This window comes from Pseudorasbora parva, chromosome 10 (genome assembly GCF_024679245.1).
Source record: "Pseudorasbora parva isolate DD20220531a chromosome 10, ASM2467924v1, whole genome shotgun sequence".
Lineage (NCBI taxonomy): Eukaryota > Metazoa > Chordata > Actinopteri > Cypriniformes > Gobionidae > Pseudorasbora > Pseudorasbora parva.
This window is the reverse complement of record NC_090181.1, coordinates 9,365,030-9,388,695: the sequence shown is the minus strand read 5'-3', so window position 1 is coordinate 9,388,695 and position 23,666 is coordinate 9,365,030. Positions and strand designations below refer to the sequence as shown.

The window sequence follows — 23,666 nt, the reverse complement described above, 5'->3', positions numbered from 1 at the left end:
CCTTTAACAGTTTTAACACCTCAGCTAGAAGCACGTGACTGACACTGCTTCTTACTGAGGGCTCGACCACGGCTTGAATCGTGGGGGTCTGCGAGCAAAACTGTAGAGAGAACCTTGTTTTATATGTTCAACACCCAATATTATATACCAGGAATGGCTTGCCAGGCCTGGGCTCGTGAAGCCAGGGGTTGAATTAGATTCAGGGGTGGGCCGCTTAGTAATAGGGGCCTGTTAACCCAGTTGCTTGTGCTGCAACACTGCTTGAAACACTGTAGGGTTAGTGTTAGGTTTTGGGGGTGCAGGCTTTGCAGTGGGCGCGCGCCTCACATTTATATTGTGTGTAGGACAGTGGGCTTTGTGAAAAGTGCTTGGGTGCAGGAGTGCAAACTGTAAAGTGGGCACATTTCCTACATAGAAAAGCTCTTTTGTGTGTAGTTGTAAACAATGCAGTGGCGCACAACCTACGTAGAATACCCACGGTGCAAACCAGTGAGGGAACTGGGAGAATGTAAGGAAGTGCGGGTGGTATGGGAGCCACTCCACAATGCCGTTATGCTCTAGTCTAGACTGAAAGCGCGTGTGCAGACAAGCGTGTTTGACTCGGTTATTGCAAAATAACAGATATAAGGGAAAGGTATAAGAACAATGTCCTGGCCAGAGACAACATCTGATGTTCTTCCGGAATCTCAGCATTGTTCAATAAAGTCTTAGTTTGACTTCTGGAACTCTGCCTCTTGAGCTTTATTTGCAAGAAATACTTTTCTCCATAACACTAAAGGAATAGTTCAACACAATATATGACAAAATAATTGTTTGAAAAAAAGTTAAATATATGTTTATTTATTTAGTCGTGTAAATTTCCACAATCTATTTCCAGAGTTTATTGTAGCCCCATAAAAGTAGCATTACGTTTTCAATGCCACGTTTTACTTTATATGAAATTTAATACAAAACCAAGTATGTGACCCTGGACCACCAAACCAGTCATAACTTTAATGAGTATATTTGTGGCAATAGCCATTTTGACCCATTGTATTGGTTTAAAATTATTCATTTTTCTTTTATGCCAAAAATCATTAGGATATTAAAGTAAAGATCATGTTCCATAAAGATATTTTGTAAATGTATAACTTTAAATATATATATATATATATATATATATATATATATATATATATATATATATATATATATATATATATATATATATATATATATATATACATACACACACACACACACACAGGTCCTTCTCAAAAAATTAGCATATTGTGATAAAGTTCTTTATTTTCCTTAATGTAATGATAAAAATTAAACTTTCATATATTTTAGATTCATTGCACACCAACTGAAATATTTCAGGTCTTTTATTGTTTTAATACTGATTATTTTGGCATACAGCTCATGAAAACCCAAAATTCCTATCCTAAAAATTAGCATATCATGAAAAGGTTCTCTAAACGAGCTATTAACCTAATCATCTGAATCAACTAATTAACTCTAAACACCTGCAAACGATTCCTGAGGCTTTTAAAAACTCCCAGCCTGGTTCATTACTCAAAACCGCAATCATGGCTAAGACTGCCGACCTGACTGCTGTCCAGAAGGCCATCATTGACACCCTCAAGCGAGAGGGTAAGACACAGAAAGAAATTTCTGAACGAATAGGCTGTTCCCAGAGTGCTGTATCAAGGCACCTCAGTGGGAAGTCTGTGGGAAGGAAAAAGTGTGGCAAAAAACGCTGCACAACTAGAAGAGGTGACCGGACCCTGAGGAAGATTGTGGAGAAGGACCGATTCCAGAACTTGGGGGACCTGCGGAAGCAGTGGACTGAGTCTGGAGTAGAAATATCCAGAGCCACCGTGCACAGGCGTGTGCAGGAAATGGGCTGCAGGTGCCGCATTCCCCAGGTCAAGCCACTTTTGGGCTACAGAGAAGCAGCACTGGACTGTTGCTCAGTGGTCCAAAATACTTTTTTCGGATGAAAGCAAATTTTGCATGTCATTCGGAAATCAAGGTGCCAGAGTCTGGAGGAAGACTGGGGAGAAGGAAATGCCAAAATGCCTGAAGTCCAGTGTCATGTACCCACAGTCAGTGATGGTCTGGGGTGCCATGTCAGCTGCTGGTGTTGGTCCACTGTGTTTTATCAAGGGCAGGGTCAATGCAGCTCGCTATCAGGAGATTTTGGAGCACTTCATGCTTCCATCTGCTGAAAAGCTTTATGGAGATGAAGATTTGGTTTTTCAGCACAACCTGACACCTGCTCACAGTGCCAAAACCACTGGTAAATGATTTACTGAAAATGGTATTACTGTGCTCAATTGGCCTGCCAACTCTCCTGACCTGAACCCCATAGAGAATCTGTGGGATATTGTGAAGAGAAAGTTGAGAGACGCAAGACCCAACACTCTGGATGAGCTTAAGGCCACTATCGAAGCATCCTGGGCCTCCATAACACCTCAGCAGTGCCTGATCGCCTCCACGCCACGCCGCATTGAGCAGTCATTTCTGCAAAAGGATTCCCGACCAAGTATTGAGTGCATAACTGAACATAATTGTTTGAAGGTTGACTTTTTTGTATTAAAAACACTTTTCTTTTATTGGTTGGATGAAATATGCTAATGTTTTGAGATAGGAATTTTGGGTTTTCATGAGCTGTATGCCAAAATCATCAGTATTAAAACAATAAAAGGCCTGAAATATTTCAGTTGGGGTGCAATGATTCTAAAATATATGAAAGTTTAATTTTTATCATTACATTATGGAAAATAATGAACTTTATCACAATATGCTAATTTTTTGAGAAGGACCTGTATATATTAGTAGTAGTATCCTTTGCTAAGGACTTCATTTGGACAACTTTAAAGGAGTTTTTCTCAATATTTCGATTTTTTTTGCACCCTCAGATTCCAGATATTCAAATAGCTGCATCTCTGCCAAATAGTCTTATCCTAACAAACCATACATCAACGGAAGGATTATTTATTCAGCTTTCATGTGAACATTATGACTGGTTTTGTGGTTCAGGGTCACATATGTTTTTCACATGGTGTTACTGAATTTTTGTGATACTTCAGTCTATAAGAAATAATTTCTTACAGTTTTGAAGCATTAACAACGTCTCATTATGTTGACCCAATCACAACATTACAACATCAAAAACTTGACAAATAAACAACAAATGTGACTCAAAACACATCTTCACAGCTCACAAATAAAATAAAATAAAATAAAATAAAATAAATAAAATAAAATAAAATAAAATAAAATAAAATAAAATAAAATAAAATAAAATAAAATAAAATAAAATAAAATATAGTACAATAAAAAATAATGCTTGTAAAACCACAAAAACACCCCAGGAAATGTATATAGCACTGCATGTAAGGAACTGTCAATATTGATTGATTGATTGATTGATTGATTGATTGATTGATTGATTGATTGATTGATTGATTGATTGATTGATTGATTGATTGATTGATTGATTGATTGATTGATTGATTGAATGAATGAATGAATGAATGAATGAATGAATGAATGAATGAATGAATGAATGAATGAATGAATGAATCAATCAATCAATTAATCAATCAATCAATCAATCAATTAGGCATTTATATAGTACTTTCATATGTACTACTGTACACCCAAAGCGCTTCACACTCATGTCAGGGGTCTCTCCTCAACCACCACCAGTGTGCAGCATCCACTTTTTGACTTATTGCACTACGTCTTCTCCGTTAACTGGAGTCCCACTGATAAGTCATTAGTAATCTTATTTCTGATTTGTCCTATGGGATTCACTCTTTAAGAAGATGGACAATATGAATTTTGCACACTCATTAGGATTGAAAGTGAATGGTACAATGAGATACTCTCCTGGTTCCAGCTTGAAGAATCTCATCACATATCTTGCTTTGACTTTCACACTTTTTTCCACAGGTTGTTTGCCGTAGAGGAACTTGTCTGGGAGCTTCTTGTCTTTCATCTAAAGGAGAATGAAATATAAACTTGCATTCAAGCAACCCGTTTATTTCGTAAATAGCATGTCATTTATGCATTTTCAAAGCAAATATTAGCTTGAATTATATATTTTACTTGCCTCTGGTGGTATCTGGAAAATAGAACAGCACACCATTAATAAATATAAACCAAAATGACTGCATTATGTGTCATTTCCTGTGATTCCAAAAGAGTTTTGTTAATATACTGACCGCAAAAACACTGAAGCCAATGACATAGTTAGAAACTTCCCTTCTGTTTCTCTTTTCATGGTTCTGCATGAGGGACACCAGAATGTTTTGAGGGCACTGAGCACTAGCAGCACATTCCTTATTAAGCGCCTCAATCCGCACACGAAACTGAGGGTTTGTCCAGAAAGAGTCTACAAGAGATCAATTGAATCAGACCTTTGTGGAACATGCAGTATAGGCACAAACACAAACACAAACACACACCATATGGCCAATATTAAAAAGACAGAAAAAGAAAAACCATGTGTCTGCTCATATATGACCTTTATTATTGAGGCAGCCACCAGCTGTAGTCCCAGCGACCCAGCTGTCATTGTAACATGTGGAAGTCCAGCTGCATTTGGAGGAACTGTCCAGAAAATCAGGACTGAGGCAGCAAATATCAGTTTGCCCGAAGTTTGTGGTAAAGTCCTCCATTGACATCCTGCAGTAAAATATGAGTCAGTCAACATTTGATTCATTAATGCAGCAAGTGATCATATCTGAATCTACAGTCAATGCCCACCAGAACTCCCCGTCGTTGGCCAAAGAACAACACTTGGATTGCTCCATCTCACTCACATCCTTCCACAATGGTGACCTAAAGTTATGCAAAATCATATATTAAATGAGCACATGGTTATGCTAACCAAGAAAAAAACAGCAGCAAATAAAGAGGGAAAAAATGGTATAGAATTAAATATGATGACAAGAATGGATGGAAATAAATTTTGAAAATGCACCTCAGGGTACAACTAGATATGAGTGTGTAAGTTTAAAGTCAATTTTAATATTGTTAAAATTATTGTTGGGGTAGTTTAATTTCTCATTACAATCAATTCAAAACATTACAATTCTTCAACAACTCTTTTTAAAATTAACTGATCATGTCATGTCACTGAAGACCTGGCTTTTGTTTATAAGGACAGTCCATTACAAAAGAATGACTAAATCCAACAAAAACTCATTCATTCAAAATCTCCTTCAGTGAACAGTTGAAGTAACTCATGCAAATGAAAAACAAACAGTACTTGTCAACCTCCAACGATTTAATCTTTGTTAGTGTAAACATTCCTTAACAAGACTGGGTAATGGTATATTGAAAGACTGGGGGGGGGGGTGCTTAAACAACACCATTTTAAACTAACAACTAGGATGTTCAAGACCATATTTAAAAGGAATGATTGATATTCAAAATTGCAAAATTGGGGTTTCAAAAACACTCAAATGTGTCCGCCTTTACTGGAGGATTATAAGGAGAGAAGTGGAAGAGTTGTCACCAGTGTGATGGTTATATGTCCCGCAAAGGCTCCTCTGTAACATTTCTCTGTAGGAGGACTGTGGCAAGTAGCGAGGTGAGGGACCGTGAGAGCGGGCCAGTGACGAGTGATAATGAGTGCCAGCTGAGCGCCACACCTTTCACACCACAGTGACGGGAGCATAAAAGGAGGAGCGATGACAGTGCAAGATGAGAGACGATCAGGCCTGGAATTTACGGTGTATTTTGTTAATGTTTTATTATGCGTGTGCAGGCAGTCGTCCGTGAGGGGCTGCCCACGTTACTTTCATTTAGTTTATTATTTGATTAAAATCTTTTGTTGAATGTTGGCCGGTCCCCGCTTCTTTCCTTCCTATCTACAAACCCTACTACAGGGAACTATGGAGATTGAGGGGGTGGATGCAATGGGTCCTTTTCTTTGTTCAGAGACGGGTAACAGGTTTGTGCTGATGGTTATGGATTACTTCACTAAATGGCAAGACGTTTATGCACTGCCTGAAGAAGCTGAGACAGTGGTGAATGCATTGGTGGATGGCATGTTTAGCCAGTTTGGGTCTTAGAATCCATACAGAGCTACCAAGGCTACCAAGATATTGGGATATGCACTTACCATTTATCCCAATGGTGTGCAGATCTGCCAAGGTTCAACCTCTTGCACCTGCCCTTTTGATATTGGGGTAGGAGATCAAAACACATGGGGAAATGGCTTCTGGGAGGCCACCTGAAGTGCCTGATGTGCCATACCATGAGTATACTAGAAAGCTTCAGGACTCGTTGGAAACTCATAAAATTAGAGGCTTCCTCTACACCCTTAAGAAAATGAATCATGGTTTTACTACAAATAAAACCAAAAAACGGCTCGGTTACGTATGTAACCCTTGTTCCCTAAAGGAGGGAACGCAGACGTACGTTGGAACTGACCTGCGAAATGGGTACATTTCAGAGTCATTTTCAGAGACCAATCTGCTTCAAGTGTATAAAAATGAGCCAATAACGTTGGCATGCGGTTCACTCACCGCCCTGTCCCATATAAATATGTAAGTGAAATACCACATCCTCGCTTTTCAGCTGAATCAGCCGAACAAATGATTCGGTCCTTCAGCAGAAGCACAGCACCTGGTGATGGGACGTACGTCTCCGTTCCCTCCTTCAGGGAACATGGGTTACGTACGTAACCGAGAGGTTTCCTTTCAGTCGGTCACGTTCGACGTACGTCGGAACTGACCAACGAATTGGGGATCCTACCAACATGCCAGGAATGCTGGCCCTTCAAGTGGGTAGTGCAATATATGGTAGTCTCTGGGGTGGTTCCCACCTGGTCCTAGGTTGGAAAGAACACCACCAGAGACGACAGACCGGGCTCTGTCAAGGGAAAGACACAGGGCTAACCGTGAAGGGTAGCGGGTACCGTGAAAAATACAAAAATGTATGTGGCCAGAGGCAGGAGTGGCATTGCAAGCCGACACAGAACTGGTACTTCGCTTTAACCCGCCACTGGTACACGGGAAGAATCCGGCTCTATGAGAAGGCTATAAAATCTAGCGAACGTGTTAGGTGTCGCCCAGCCCGCAGCTCTACGTATATCTGTCAGCGAGGTGCCTTGAGTCAATGCCCAGGATGAAGCCACAATGCTAGTCGTGTGTGCCCCCTCCCTGAATGGGCAAGGCACGTCTTGCGATTGATACGCAGGGCACGGACGGGACACAACAAAACTCTAGGCACGATTCGATGACCGAAAGTGTATGCAGGTCTCTACCTGTTGCTAACCCACTGGAATGATGGTCGAATACTCATTAAACTGATGTTTCCATTTGCGTTTTATTCGTGACACTCATGTAGACACCGTAAGAGCTACAGCAAACAAACAAAACAAACACTGTATGACTCCCACACAATAACCAACATCACAATAAAACAATACAATTACTTACTAAAAGACATTAAAACTTGTTTACCTTATAACCCTCGAGTGGGATGCACAAAGAACACAGTAGAAAGAGAGACACCCGTCATGAATCGTAGGCTGCGTCCTTCACGAGAGCGTGCGCACATACACAAAGCGGAAAGAGGGCGCGTTTTATACAACCATCGGTGCATGTTAAGGCTGTGTCAAAATAAAAGTCCTTCAAAAAATAACTTGATTCGAACCCTTAAAAATTCTCTTTAACAAATTAGCTGTCATTTACACTCCCACCAAATCAAGAGTTCCAGAAACAAATGATTTCAAAAATACAAAGACACTTCTAACAACACAACTAAAAAAAAAAAAAAAAAAAAAAAACTAAAGAAAGAACAAAACAAAGACAAAACAAAACTTCAACAAGCCTCCAGCAGTAAAACCAACTTCTGAATTGGACGTTCAATAATAGAAGGCTTACCAGGACATTTTCCCTGGTTTCCAAGGTGTTTATCACCAAGATGAACCCTAACTCTCCTCACAAGTCCATCTGAATCTATAGTTGTTCCTACGATCCTACCCAACGACCACTTGTGCCTAGGTAGATCATTGTCCTTGACTATTACAATATCCCCTATTAACAGATTTCTCTTAGGGGTGTGCCAACGTTGTCTAACAGCTATGTTGGAGAGATACTCTTTCCGCCAGCGACTCCAGAATTGTTCCGCAAGATATTGAACATGGCGCCACCTTTTCCTTGCACAGAGATCTTCTTTAGTGAACTTGCCTGGAGGGGGTAAGGCAATGGTAGACTTCATAGTGAGAAAATGATTTGGTGTTATAGGTTCAAGGCTATTTGGATCGCTTAAATTGTCAACAGTGAGTGGTCGACTGTTTACAATTGACATTGCTTCATAAAAGAATGCTCTTAGAGATGAATCATCAATCCTTTCAGAAGCAATCAAGAGTGTAGACTGGAGAATACTTCTTACAGTCCTAATCTGTCGCTCCCATACACCTCCTGTATGACTTGCACATGGTGCATTCATGACAAAGTCACACTGATTCTCAGCTAAGAAGTTATTCAGCCTTTCAACATCAAGTTCTTTGAGAGCCTCAGTCAGCTCATTTTTGGCACCTATAAAGTTGCTGCCTGGATCAGATTTAATCTGTCGAATTGCTCCACGTATGGAAATAAAGCAGCGCAAGCCATTGATAAAGGAATCAGTCGACATAGAATCTAGCATCTCAATGTGAATGGCACGGGAAGAGAAGCAAGTGAAGATCAATCCATATCTTTTGTACACCTTCCGTCCTTGTTTAACAAAAAATGGACCAAAACAGTCCATACCACAATAAGTGAACGGTGGTGAAGGATTCACTCTCTCTGAAGGCAAGTCAGCCATCCTTTGCTCTTCTGTTGGACGCCTGCATTTTCTACAGGTAACACAGTTGCGCACTTGAGATGCTACAGTACGATTAATACCTGGGATCCAAAACCCCCTTGAACGGATTTCATTAATGGTAAAGTGTTTACCTTGATGTTTAACCCTTTCATGGCAGTCAGCAATGATCAATTTTGTAATATGGTGGTCTTTGGGGATAACTGCAGGATGTTTGAATAAGCTACACAAGGAATTGCTGAGTCTTCCTCCCACCTTAAGCACACCATTACTATCAAGAAATGGGTTAAGGTTATACAACTCATTATGAGATGACAATGGAATACCTTTACTTAATACTTTTAATTCTTCTTCAAATACATGTTTTTGCAGAAGCTTAATTATAAAGCACTCGGCTTGTTCTCTTTCCTCAACTGTAGAAAGTCTACTTGATTTGTCCTTATGAATTCGCCGTTGAATGCGTGCGATTGCTCGAACTACACGGGACCAAGATGAGAACTTTGACAGGCGATTTACAATAGTTTCATGTTCTACTGCCTTTGTGTTAAGGGTTTGAGAGCTTCTAACTTCCGAGTCACCTGGTAGTAGTTCTGGAATCTCATTTGAAGGGACAACCATTTCATTATTCCATAAAAACTTTGGTCCTGTGAACCAGTCAGATGAAATCATTTCATCCACAGTAAGACCTCTTGACACATGATCTGCAGGATTGTCAGTTGTTGGAACATGCCTCCATTGCTGTGGAACTGTGCTCAAATGAATCCTTTGCACTCGGTTAGCAACGAACGTATGAAATCGTCTGGCCTCATTATTGATGTATCCAAGAACAACCTTGGAATCGGTCCAGAAGAACTCTGTGATGTCAGTATATCGAAGTTCTTCTTTTAGGATTTTACTGACACTCACTGAAACCACTGCAGCAGTCAACTCCAACCTTGGAATAGTTGTAATCTTTAAAGGAGATACACGAGACTTTCCCATGGCAAGAGCAACATGAACATCTTCCCTTTCATTCTTCAATCTCAGATATGAGCACTGTCCATATCCACTAGTACTAGCATCTGAGAAGTGATGCAACTCTACTTTCTTTACCTGTCCAAACCCAGGAGGAGCATATGTGCGGGAAATATTCACTTTCTTCAGGTTACTCAAATCTCTTTTCCAGCACTCCCACCTTGGCTGCAACACATTGCTCAATGTGTCATCCCAACCTGTACCCTGTCTACAGACTTCTTGAAGTATTTTCCTTCCAAGAAGGGTGAAAGGAGCCAAGAACCCTAATGGGTCATACAATGATGCAATCGTAGATAGGATTCCACGTCGAGTTACTGGCTGTTCCTTGAGGCTAATCTCAAACTTGAAACAATCAAGTTCCATGTTCCACTGAATCCCCAATGTTCGCTCTGTCAAGGGATCAAACGAAAGATCAGGTTCCTTTACATTAGTTGCTAGTTCTGAGGAGGGAATACTTTCCAGGACAGCTTTATCATTGGACACAAATTTGTGAAGTCTAAGGCCACCAATGGCACAAAGTTCTCTGGCCTCTTGAGCAAGCTGAATTGCATCCTCTGTTGTTTGTACACTTGTAACACCATCATCTACATAGAAGTCATTCATTACAAACTGGAATCCTAAAGGATACTGATCCTTGTTGCCTTCAGCTAAGTGCTTCAATCCATAGTTCACACATCCCGGCGATGAAGATGCTCCAAAAAGATGAACTGTCATTCTATACTCACAGGGTTGCTCGTTCAAGTCTCCATTCTTCCACCACAAGAAACGCAGAAAGTCTCTGTCTGCTTCACACACATGAAACTGATGAAACATTTTCTCCACATCACATATCAAAACCACAGGGTGCTGACGAAATCTGAGAAGAATTCCAGTCAAACTGTTCATCAGGTCCGGTCCTTGAAGGAGATGATCGTTTAAACTGGTTCCGTGATATCTGGCAGAACAGTCAAAAACAACTCTCAACTTATCCGGCTTCTTTGGGTGGTAAACACCGTGATGAGGAACGTACCACTCTCCGCCTTTTCTGCCTCCATCTTTAACTTCCTCGGCCTCTCCTCTTTCAATAACCTCTTCCATAAATTTCACATAATGCTCTTTGTACCGTTGATCTTTTAACAATTTTCTCTTCAGATGGTTAAGTCTCACAAGAGCAAATTGTTTGTTATCTGGCATATTAGGTCTTTTTTTAAAAGGTAGAGGCATTTCATAGTGTCCAGAGCTGTTTCTCCTTATACGATCACTTAACTTATTTAGAAAAGTAATATCATCTTGAGAAAGAGTTGAGTCGTCATTGTTAACATCTTTAAAATCAGATTCTAAAATGCGTATGGCATCTGCTGGAGTCAAAGGAGGAATTTCTTTTACAGAAAGTCTGTGACATAGACCGGTAACGCCAAAAGAGTCAAGTCTGGGTAATGAAGGTCCAACAATGCTCCAACCTAGATCAGTTCTGACAGCATAGGGTTCATAATTTTCTCCTAAAATCACTTGTCTTGGTGCTAATGCTCTAACGCAATTGTAGCCAATCAAAAGACCGGCTTCGCAATCCTTCAAAGAGGGTATCTCATCAGTAATTGCTGAAAGATGATTCCAAAGTTTAGCTGTTTCGCATGTAGGTATATGTGCATGATTGACTGGAATACAATCTTTAGTATAGGCAGGAGGGAGTTCGATATAAGTGGCAGAACTATATCCTCTTACACGGAGTCCTGAAATCCTTTCACTCTTTACAATGGTATCCTTTTCAGTCATCGTGGTCAGTTTTAACTTAACAGGAAATTTATCTGCCTGCAAGACGTCGCTCACTCCTTGGTCGATAAAGGTTGTATCACTCTGTGAATCAAGCAAGGCATAAACTAATTTTTCTGTACTCACATTGTTGCTGGATAACCATACCGGCACAATCATCGATGTATAAGATGATCCCCTTCCGGCCACACTCAATGACAGAGCAGCTGTTGACTCATCTTCTGACCCAGAAACAGAAGTTGTTACAGGAACCAACCGTTCTCTCCTGGGGTAGTTATCATCATGAAGGCAAGTAGGATGTTTCCCTTTACAGGTGTGACAGGAAAGACGATGGCGACAGTCTCTTGCACAATGGCCGGTTTTTAAACATCCATAACAGAGATTATTTTCCTTTACAAATGCCCGTCGCTCTGCTAATGTCTTAGTCATCAGTATGAAGCAATCTCCAAGCTGATGTTTAGTATCTTGGCAAAATGCACAGGGAGGTTTGGGATTTTTCATTGCGATTTTTGGCCCATCAAAACCCAAGACAGTCTGAGTGTTGAGAACATTACCTTTACTCTTTGTTTCTCTGAAATTTCGTTTTTCAGCACATGTTGAACTGAGAGCATAAGTAGAAGTGACTGGATTACAGACGATCTCTGCCTCAAATGAAACAAATGCTGCGAAGGCCTTAAAGTCTGGAAACTCCTTATTGTCTCTCAAGGTTTGCGTAACCTGCCGATTCCAGCGTGAAGCAGCCCACTCGGGTAGCTTTTGAACTAACTTTTGGTTTTCCTCACAGTCGTTTAATATCTGTAGACCTACAACATGAGGCATAGCGTCTTGACAGGCATTAAGAAAATCTGAAAATTCTCTTAGTCCAACAGCATCCTTTGATTGAACCTTTTGCCAGTTTGCAAGTTTCTGACGAAAGGCACGTTGGATCACAAATGGTTGACCGTACCTTTGATCTAATTTACTCCAGGCGTCCTTATAGGCTTCGTTGTCACTCCTGTAGAAGGTCCCATCCAAGGTTTTACGCGCCGAACCACCCACATACCTTTTAAGATAATAAAGTTTATCAGCAGCAGATATATTCTTTCGATCTATCAATGACATGAAGGAAGTCTTCCACTCAACATAATGAATGGAATCACCATCAAATAAAGAGGGCTCTGGAGCTGGTAATCTATTCAAGTTCATGCTATCTTGCAGGGCTTGAACAAGAGATGGCAACTCATTTTGAGATGTATGATTAGCAGGTTGGCTAAAAAGGCTTGAAGGCAGACAACATTGTTCTCGATTAACACCGTATGTTAGAGGATCTTCGACTTCTTGCACTGCTATTCGATTGTAGGCCTCAAACCTTGCCCGTGCTACCTTTAAATCCTTCTCTGCATGTAACTGCTCTAGATCACGTTTTTGAGCATCTAGATCTCTCTCTTGCCTTTCTTGCAATTCCTGAATTGTCTTTTTCTGTTTATTTTCTTCTATTAGCATTTTATACTCCACTTCCTTTGCTGCCAAATCTGCAGCTGCTTCAGCATGTTTTGAAGCTACACACGAAGATGTAGTATGATGACTTGACTGAGCATTAGACTTGCGGCTAACTCGGGACACAGTAGAGCCATAGATGGAACGAGCATAGCTCGAGTCAAGAAGTTCTTTTAAGCGATCTTTTGCTTGTTCGGCATTAAATTCGTCGATTCCTGATATTCTTTCATAAGCAACCTTTATTATGTCTGCCGTCACTGCATCACAAGCATCAATACGACGTCTTAGTTCAGTAGATGGCGTGACATGATTTCGAACTTCGACATAGAGACGCATAACTTTCTCCTTTTCCTCTTCCAGGGCATCAATAAGAGATGCCATCTGGCTCTCGGTGATATCAGACTTGAGTTGCTCTCTAGCCTTACGTGCTAATGTTTTCCATTGTTCATACATAGAGATAAGCTTTCTTTCCTTCTTCTGAAATTCATCTCTTTGAAATGCAAGCATTTTTTCAGTGGGATTTCGTGACCGAACAGACCGTCGAGGACCTTGATGTGCTCCTAAATCTTCTTGAAGTTTACCTTTAAGTTCACTCAAACTTTGTTCTTTAGCTTCAATTACCTCTATTATTTGTTGTCTTTCTAAACCGTCTGATGTTTGATACTCATTACTAAGGGTTTCAATATCATGTTGGAGAATACTAATCTGCCTTTCACATTCAACAGTTTCAACAGAATAATTTAACTCGGTCATTTTAAAATTACTAGATCAACACACTATAAGATATATTCAACACAGTTAAAATGTAATTGTGAATTCCCAAAACAGTATTATCACATATAACATCAAACATTAGCAATGACGATGGTTTTACAAATAACCCTTTGCAACTACAAACGTCTAATTTAAAAATTATATAAATATTCCTTCTTCAAACACAACAAACGATTTCAGTCTTTCGAAATCCTTGAAACATTTTAAACTTGAAGACAAAGTCTCTGGTTGGTTAAATGTTTCACCTTAATGTCCTTCTGCTGTTGTAGAAGTGTTGAGGGAAAAATATCACCTTAAAAGGAGCAGCCTTTCACAGTCTGTAAGTTAGTTGTCCATAATCGAATCACATTTGACCATCAGAAATCGACCTGCTGCCCGTAAGCGTTCACCCAAAGACTCGTCGGCATGAACACCAGTCGTTAATGCTGCAGACTCCGATGAATGGCCAAGCTCTTACTGTTGCTAACCCACTGGAATGATGGTCGAATACTCATTAAATTGATGTTTCCATTTGCGTTTTATTCGTGACACTCATGTAGACACCGTAAGAGCTACAGCAAACAAACAAAACAAACACTGTATGACTCCCACACAATAACCAACATCACAATAAAACAATACAATTACTTACTAAAAGACATTAAAACTTGTTTACCTTATAACCCTCGAGTGGGATGCACAAAGAACACAGTAGAAAGAGAGACACAAGTCATGAATCGTAGGCTGCGTCCTTCACGAGAGCGTGCGCACATACACAAAGCGGAAAGAGGGCGCGTTTTATACAACCATCGGTGCATGTTAAGGCTGTGTCAAAATAAAAGTCCTTCAAAAAATAACTTGATTCGAACCCTTAAAAATTCTCTTTAACAAATTAGCTGTCATTTACACTACCCTCTTGACAGAGGCCAATGCAGCCTGTCATAGAAAGGTTTAACTTGACTGACTGCAACGGCTCAAAGGGAGGGCTTTGAAGTGCCCTGAGCACCAGAGCTAAGTCCCAAGAGGGTACGGAGTTTGGGAGAGGTGGAGTTTAGCCTCCTCACACCTCTAAGGCACCTGACGATCAGGTCGTGCTTTCCGACTTCCCTTCAGCAGCGTCGTGATACGCCGCTATAGCTGCGACGTACACTTTGAGGGTAGAGGGAGACAGCCTTTGCTCCAAGCCATCTTGCAGGAAGGAAAGCACAACACCGATCGAACACCTTCAGGGGTCTTCATGGCAGGAAGAGCACCACTCAATGAACAGGTTCCACATAGAGGCGAATCGTCGAGGGGGGCTCTAGCCAAAGGTCTGGATGCGGGTGCCATAGAGTGCCCCGTCTCTAAGAAAGTAGATCCTTCCTCAGAGGAATAGGCCAGGCTGCCACGAGGAGAGTTAGTTCAGGGAACCAAGACCTGCGCCTCGTCCACCCTAATTTTGCACAGTGGCGCGAAGGCTTACTGCGGGAAACGTATAATTGTGTAGGACCCGGGGCCAGCTGTGCGCCAGTGCATCTGTGCCGAGGGGGCCCCCGGCCAGGGAATAATACCACTGGCAATGTCCCGAGCGGCAAACAGGTCTACCTGCGCGGCTACGAAAAGGTCCCATATAAGCTGGATGCTCCGGGAGTGGAGTCGCCACTCTCCCGGAAGTGATAGTTGACGATAGTCGGCTGTCTGGTTCAGCACACCAGGGATGTGAATGGCCTGGTCGGAGTAACTGAGACACGGTGCTTGCCACTCTGCCATGCCCATTTCGGGACCCGGCCATGAAGCCAGTGCTGAAGCAGTCTCATATGAAGCAATCTGAGCGGCGTCACCACGATTACAGATGCCATATGCCACAAGAGCCTCTGAAAATGTATTCAAGCAGTTTGAGGATGTGTATTCAACACTGACCGGACTCGCTCCTCTATGAGGTGCGCCGTCTGACTGACCGAGTCCACCTCCATGCCAAGATACAAGATCCTCAGTGTGGTACAGAGTTTGCTCTTCTCTCGGTTGACCCGAAGACCCAATAGGCTGAGGTGACGGAGCACCACGTCCCTGTGTTTGCACAACTGCTCCCGAGACTAGGCCGAAGAGAATCCGAGCATCGCATCCTCTAAATGGAACAAAAGCAGCCTCAATATCAGGCCTCAATATACAGGAGACGCCCAGCGAGCCGAACGTAACCAGGGAAACGCTCAGCGAACCAACAATAATATCAGGAAAACGCTCTGCAAACCATCAATAAGAAGTTCTTTTAGTGCGGCCACCGCTGAAGTGTGCCTTCACACCAGCACTGGAGAACACAGCATACCCTTCTCAGACTCCTCATAGAAAACAGCAGCTTTGAACAGCAACCGTTCGACTCCAAAGACGAAAGCAAGGATGCAGTATTTCACTTCCGTATTTATAACCGCACTGTGGGACGGTGCGTGAACCACATGCCAACATTATTGGCTCGTTTTTATACACTCGAAGCAGATTGGTCTCTGAAAATGATACCCAATTCTTTGGTCAGTTCCGACGTACGTCTCCATGACCGACTGAAAGGGAACCATGGTTATTGTATTCTTTTCATGGTATGTGTTCTGTTTGGGCTTTAAGGAGCGGGGTGTTCTTCTGAAGAACGAGCCTATGCAGTTATGTGTGGGCGGGAACTTGTGGAAAAGTTCCATAAGTTTGTAGTTCGCTGGTCACACAAGTGCTCATGTAAATAAAGTAGTCAATTAAGAAGTCTTAAAACCGATTAGTGAGCCTAAAGTTTCATATGACTCTTACTTGTCACTCCAGTCACCGGTCCACTCGCCTTTTCCCCAAGGGTTTAACACTCTCACCAGCCTTACTTGTTTGTCTTTGCATGTTACCTGTTAAATACATGTAATGAACACAATGTTTTGATTCACATAAAGTAGTGATGTTTGATTCTTGAACGAATCGTTCTTTTCTGCCAGTTTAGGAAGCCAATACTATGTAGGCCTTAGCCACGTACTGGAATTATGCTTAAGATGAATAAAATGTTATTAAAACTTACAAAAACCTTTCTCTTGAGAGATATAAATTTGATAAAAACATCATGTGGCTTTTGAGCACTGTCATTTGAAAGTTTAAGCTATGGAAACTGTGTGAATAGAGCAATCAGACACCGGAGCACGCTTGGATTGGCCTGATCGCCCTGATTGACAGTTCTTCGATTTACCATGCGCCACACAGCTGAAAAAAGGCTGGAAGGTCATCACTCATCAACCAGGATCTTATTACTTACTTATTCTACTGTAAACTCATTACTCCTGACTTGCGTGCCATCCAGAAGCTTGTGTTCTGTAAGTGAACAGTGCCTTGAGGTGCCATCCCAAAGAGGCACAAAATCCCTTTCACTGACCTTTACCTGGACTGTTCCCTGCTAGTGGAATGACCTGCCTAACTCAACCTGAGCTGCTGAGTTTTTAGCCATTTTCAAGAAACTGCTGAAGTCTATTTAAAAAAAAAAAATGTAAACCTTGCTATGTGTAGACTACTGTGCACTTGCAGCACTTGCTACTCTGCTGGACTTATTGATCACAGCACTTACTATTGTTGCCCTATTGTTAGTTTGATTGCTTATATTGCTCTCCTCATTTGTAAGTCACTTTCGATAAAAGTATCTGCTAAGTGATTAAATGTAAATGTAAAGTTCACAGTGAATTAACTAATAATGTTAAAAGATACAACTTTGGATCTTAAAAATGTCTAAGGAAATGTGAAGATTAACATTAACTAAAAAATCCTGTAGTATTGTTTACTCATTGTTGGTTCATCTCAACTAATGCTAACAAAATGAAACTGTAAGGTGTTACCATTTTTTATAACAAAAGTTGGCCATAGGAGTGTCAAATTTACTTTAAGGTTAAGGAATCTTACACTGGTTCGAACTAGGCTACTGTACTGAATATGTTTGATTTATGTTGAAGTGTTTGGGACATAGATTTCAATGATGAGCCTTTTTTTTTATCAGGCTCTCAAAGTATATCAAAATTTGAACTAAGGTTTATTCGCCAATATATCAGTTATCATTCCATTCAGAAGATTGCAAGATGACTAGATTTGTGTCTATCTTCAAGTGGTGTGAACCTCAATAAACTTGACTGACCTAACTTGCTATAAAGACGCTGTGTGGTTTTGAAAGCTTTGTAATCTGAAGGCACTGTGATCTGACATTTGATTCTGGGCAGACTTACCTCGGAAACCCCCGTCACTGTATATGCATGGCCTTGAACAATGCCATTGGGTAATACTGTGTTTTCAGATGTTTCCTGATATGGTATAAAAAACAAACAAACAGACATTTTATATCAATAATGCTGCCAGGTGAGATATGTCAAGAAATTGCAAACAATTGTTTTATGTATAATTAAAGCTCTACATTGTTTCCTACATCTTACATTGTAAAAATATTCACTATAGTCATTTGTATTCAACTGAACATTCATTTTACTCTTTAATGCAAAATACTTCAATGACAGATGAAAGGACAAGCCTGAGGTCACTGCTTACCCCCTTAGAGGTGTGACAGCCCATCAGAGCCTTTCCTTTGGCTGCACGGTCCATCAGGCTCCACAAATCAACAGGAGCTTTTACTAGCTCAGAGCACAAGTGGATGCCACCAGTGAAGTCCAACAGAGCCTCAGCTACATTTCCAGACCGCATGTCAGCATAGGAGCCGCACACCCTGTAAAAGTCATTCTACATTTTAAGGACGCATTACAGTGGACCAACAAGCGTTTAATGATTGATTCTGTGGGATTACTCAAAATGGTGATGACTACAATAGACTGTTATCATTGTGACAAGTCAAATAATCTCTTGTAATTATATTTAAGTAATATTTTTATGATGAATAAGCAAAAATACTTTTAAACTATGAAAGAAGAATCATTTTAAGAATAAACTTACTTGGCATAAGCTTTTTCCAGCAAAGCAGGCCAAAACTCATTAGATGTTTTTGAACGAACAAAAATGAGCTTGCCATTGATCGTTGGCAGTTTGTCATCAATGACAACGTCAATCCATTTCCCAAACCTCCAGAACTAAATTAATTAAGCAGAAAGCAGAAGGCTTAAGGACTGGGCTGCATTTTCCAAAACCTTCTTAACGCTAAGCCGTTCTTAAGTTATACCTTAAGCTATACCTTAATGTTAATACATGTTTCCCGAAGCGTTCGTTTTTAGAAATAGAGCTTATTCAACTGCATCGCTATTTGTACTTGTTGTGAATACGCAGGCCACAAGAATTTATTAGGTTGTTTTGTTTTTTTTGGATCACTTTTACACTTTTATATGCTATCTGGCAACATAGGATTCCATTCATTATGCTAAGCTTAGCTAGCTGTCAAACTAAATTGAATTGTCCTATTTCTAAAAACGGTGGAGTGTTCCTTTAAGAAGGCATACCTTAAGCAAGTTCCATAGTTCAGGGAACACAACTAGAAAATACCTAGGTATACCTTTACTTAAGCTATACCTTAGAGTCTTCGTTGTGCACTAAGAGAACGTTATCTGGAAATCCAGCCCTGATCAATTGATTTTTTTAATAAAATATATTAGAGATATTTTGATCAAGACCAAAGAACTCACTCTAAAGTGAAATATCCCTGCATAATCTCCCCCAAATGACTGGTCAGCTGGCATGACCTGGTTCATAACATCCTCCTGAAAGGTTAACGCTCCAACAGCAGCAAGAAACCAGCAGTCTCCTAATGTAAAAGGACAAACATTAGCTAAATCAATCTTTCATTGAGTTTCCAGAGTGTATTCTGGTGTATATAGAGTGATGCTAACAACTGCATAGGTACAGTATCATTCAAAAGGCAATGCCTACTGGAGTATGTGAATAAAACACAGAAATAAACATACCTAAAGAAGATCCTTGGGCATAGTCAAACCTGGAAACCCCCTTTACAATGAGCTGAGGGTCTGCCACTATTTTCTAAAGACAGAAATTGATTAAATTAATACATCATACAATGAAATTTGCCCTAAGGATTTGGCTTTTGTTCTGGCCTAGGCTCTGGAATTCCGTTCTCAGACCGAATGAAGTTTTCAGGAAGGGTGCAGTACAATTTGTGGGTTTTGTTTTGCACAGAGACATTTTTGCGTAAACTGAAAAAGACTTTGAAATCCTCCCACCTGTGGAGTTGCGTAACAGTTAATTTCACCATATAGCCTTACCTCTAAAAATACTGAATACACAAATGAGGATGGAAAGCAGTTTGTACTGCAAATGTATTTTTAAGAATGTTGCTAAGACAGTTAAGGATATTGTTATAAGGAATTAATAAAGAAACTGCATCAGAATTATCACTTACACATTTTAAAGGTCAAATAAGATCATGAAAATACAGAAACTACTGATCTGTTTACAATTCTCCGCTGAGAAATAAAATAATTGTATTGAAGTGTGCTATTAGTATACTTCTTTTAAATAGGAAAGTATTCACTTTCTATGTACTTAAAATTCCACTTAAAGGATTAGTTCACTTTTAAATTAAAATTACCCCATGATTTACTCACCCTCAAGCCATCTTAGGTGTATTTGACTTTTTTCTTTCTGATGAACAGTCATTTTAAATATCCTGACACTTTCACACTTTATTATGGCATTGACGGTCCATTGAGTTTGAAGCTCAAAAAAGTGCATCCATCCATCATAAGCGTACGGCACATTGCTCTGGGGGGTTAATAAAGGCCGGCTGAATCAAATTTATGGGGTTTTGAAAGAAAATAAATCCATATTTATATTTAAATATCCATATTCATATTTATATTCATCAAAAATATTTCTAAAAACCCCATCGATATGATTCAGAAGGCCTAATGGAGCCGTGTGGCGTACTTTTAGGATGGATGGATGCACTTTTTTGAGCTTCAAACAATGAAATTTGCCCTAAGGATTTGGGGATACCAGATGACATTTAGACTCGTATGTATTATGAATCTGCTTTCAAGACACTTAAGATGTCTTGCTACAATTGTAAATAAAAAATGTAGGCAAATGTTACATATAAACCTGTTCTCACAAGCCCTAAGAGATATTTTCCAACAGTTATTATAGATACGTTCAAACAATGTCTATATACTTTAAACTCTTCTTGAACGTTTCTGAAGGAGACGGAGAGTCAAAACAGGTAACTTACTGATGGACTCAACCACTTGATTTTTTCCATATTCAAATTAAGTTTCTTCGTTGGGTCAATGGAGCTGCTCTCTGGAGGGAACTTATCATCAACATACATCTCTTTTTTTAAGATGCAGTTCTTCTTCAACTCCTGGTAGTCCTGATCCAAGAATTTCAAAGGGAAGTCAAGAGTGCCCTTTTTGTCTTTTGCGGCGTCTTCATTACTGGGTATTTCATTCACAGGAGGTGGAGGCATTTTTTCAGTTGCTAGAGTCTTTTTAGGGAAAAAAATAAAGAAAAACTGATGTGAGACACTTCTGGCTTCTGTTACTGGCGAGACGATACAGCACTATGACATACTATGGTGTGCTTTTAAAGACCCAAGAGATAAGAGACTTGTTCGGGCATGTTAGACCGGTTTTGGGAGGGAAATATTGTCCCTTTGGAAGAAATATCTTGCTATGCAGAGCCTTGCAATATAATTGGTGGACTCTATTTTTAACATAAATGTTATACTTTAAGTATGACTCCCCACCTAAATGAACAGTCTTCTCTTATTAGGTTTAACCGATTCTCTTTGTTCTGAAAAAGACTTCAAAATCCTCCCACCTGTGGAGTTGCGTAACAGTTAATTCCACCATATAGCCTTACCTGAAAAACTGAATATGCAAATGAGGATTGAAAGCAGTTTGTACTGCAAATGTATTTTTAAGAATGTTGCTAAGACAGTTAAGGATATTGTTATAAGGAATTAATAAAGAAACTGCATCAGAATTATCACTAACACATTTTAAAGGACAAATAAGATCATGAAAATACAGAAACTACTGATCTGTTTACAATTCTCCGCTGAGAAATAAAATAATTGTATTGAAGTGTGCTATTAGTATACTTCTTTTAAATAGGAAAGTATTCACTTTGTATGTACTTAAAATTCCACTTAAAGGATTGGCTCACTTTTAAATTAAAATTACCCCATGATTTACTCACCCTCAAGCCATCCTAGGTGTGTTTGACTTTTTTCTTTCTGATGAACAGTCATTTTAAATATCCTGACACTTTCACACTTTATTATGGCATTGACGGTCCATTGAGTTTGAAGCTCAAAAAAGTGCATCCATCCATCATAAGCGCACTCCACATTGCTCTGGGGGGTTAATAAAGGCCGTCTGAATCAAATTTATGGGGTTTTGAAAGAAAATAAATCCATATTTATGGGGTTTTGAAAGAAAATAAATCCATATTATATATATATATATATATATATATATATATATATATATATATATATATATATATATATATATATATTTATATTCATCGAAAATATATCTAAAAACCCCATCGATATGATTCAGAAGGCCTTACATAAAATTTCTTAAAATCAGCATTAAAAGTGGGCACATTGTTAGACACAAACATTACACTGGCACTACTCCACCTAGGAATTTTAAGCACAATTCTTAGTGCATCATTATAAGCCACTTTAATTTTTTTTATTTTCGACTCACTAAAGTTACACCACAGGTGGGCAGTATACAGTGGAGTGCAATAAGTTTTGAAGAGTGAGATTTTAACATCAGGTGTGCACATGTGGAATTTGCGTGCAAGCATGTTTGCCTGCCCATACAGTTTTCCACACTTTTTCCACACATCACCTGGTTTATGGCTGTCACTATAGACAAGCTCAGGTAGACCCTTAATATTTATGAACATAGAGACAGGAATATGGTCTGCTGTAGCCAACCCATATAGAATCTCAGCCTCCTCTGCAATCATGTGCATCAGCTGTAGATATACAGTGGTCCAGCTAGGAAGTAGTATGCCAAGCTTCACTCACTGGCATTAATTCCTTTGTGGACAAAATAACCTTGTTATCTTTGCAGAATTGTATCAAGTGTTGACCAAAAAGTCAACACTTGAGTTAGCTAGGTTGTTTTACTTTGTGAAATGCTTTGGCAATATGTACCCATGTATGTCATGCCAATAAAGCACAATTGAATTGAAAATTGAATTGAATAGTATCTGATATATCAGCATTTAGATCCCCCAAAACAATTATGGATGTATATTCACTTTCCCTTATGTAAGACCCTATAAAAGCAAGCTTATTCAAGTACTCATTTTAATTTTTGTGACATTCATATGGAGTATATACATTTAGAATTATAAAAACAGTCTTATTATGCACTACCTTAATTCCCATGCACCAGTCCACATCTAACCTGATCACAGGTACAAAAGGGTCAAGTTTCTTTTGCCAAAATATGGCCACACCTCCTGGAATCCTACCACGCAGAATTCTAGTGTTTAGGTCCGTCGTTAATTCCCCTGCCCCATGGAAATCATTGTGCACAGTGTTGAGGTTATCCAGATCTTGAATAGCTAAAAAAGTCTCATGCACACACCACATCAGCATTCTCAAAGAGCTTGTCAATAACAATGCGATGGGCTCTCGCTCCAGCACCCTGTCCGAGATGCAGACCACGGGAGTTATAAGACACAACTCTCATATCAGTTTATCATTGTTTGCCATGCATGTGACGCCCTTGGCTCAGGCGCACTCATCCCCGTGGAGAGTGGTGCATTAACACCTAACCCTACCGCAGCCCTAGGCTTGCGATTCTCATAGAAGCACCTTACATAGGTCCCTTCTGGCCACAGCTATGGCGCATACATCTCTGCTACTTCCCTGCATTCAGCTGTAACTTTGAAAGAGCTGT

At 39.9% G+C, this 23,666-nt stretch overlaps 1 protein-coding gene across 1 annotated transcript; it reads right to left on the bottom strand.

Moving 5' to 3' along the window:
- Window positions 1-3,539: 3,539 nt before the first annotated feature.
- LOC137091019 (calpain-1 catalytic subunit-like) lies at window positions 3,540-21,275 on the bottom strand. The gene is made up of 12 exons (XM_067455091.1): window positions 20,963-21,275; window positions 19,683-19,755; window positions 19,404-19,522; window positions 18,724-18,857; window positions 18,325-18,499; window positions 18,009-18,083; window positions 16,573-16,658; window positions 4,762-4,836; window positions 4,520-4,680; window positions 4,218-4,387; window positions 4,106-4,117; window positions 3,540-3,991 (listed from the first exon to the last, which is right to left on the bottom strand). The coding sequence occupies exons 1-12, from the start codon at window positions 21,197-21,199 to the stop codon at window positions 3,779-3,781; spliced, it is 1,530 nt and encodes a 509-aa protein (XP_067311192.1). The 5' UTR covers window positions 21,200-21,275; the 3' UTR covers window positions 3,540-3,778.
- Between the last annotated feature and the right edge of the window lie 2,391 nt (window positions 21,276-23,666).

What these genes read in the sequence shown, in the direction of transcription:
- LOC137091019 (XM_067455091.1), bottom strand. Translation starts at nt 21,199, where the DNA reads ATGCCTCCACCTCCTGTGAATGAAATACCCAGTAATGAAGACGCCGCA. An exon ending in TCAAGTGGTTGAGTCCATCA is followed by an intron (nt 19,756 to 20,962) that starts GTAAGTTACCTG and finishes TTCTGTCTTTAG; the next exon opens with AAAATAGTGGCAGACCCTCA. An exon ending in GCTGTCACACCTCTAAGGGG is followed by an intron (nt 18,084 to 18,324) that starts GTAAGCAGTGAC and finishes ATACCATATCAG; the next exon opens with GAAACATCTGAAAACACAGT.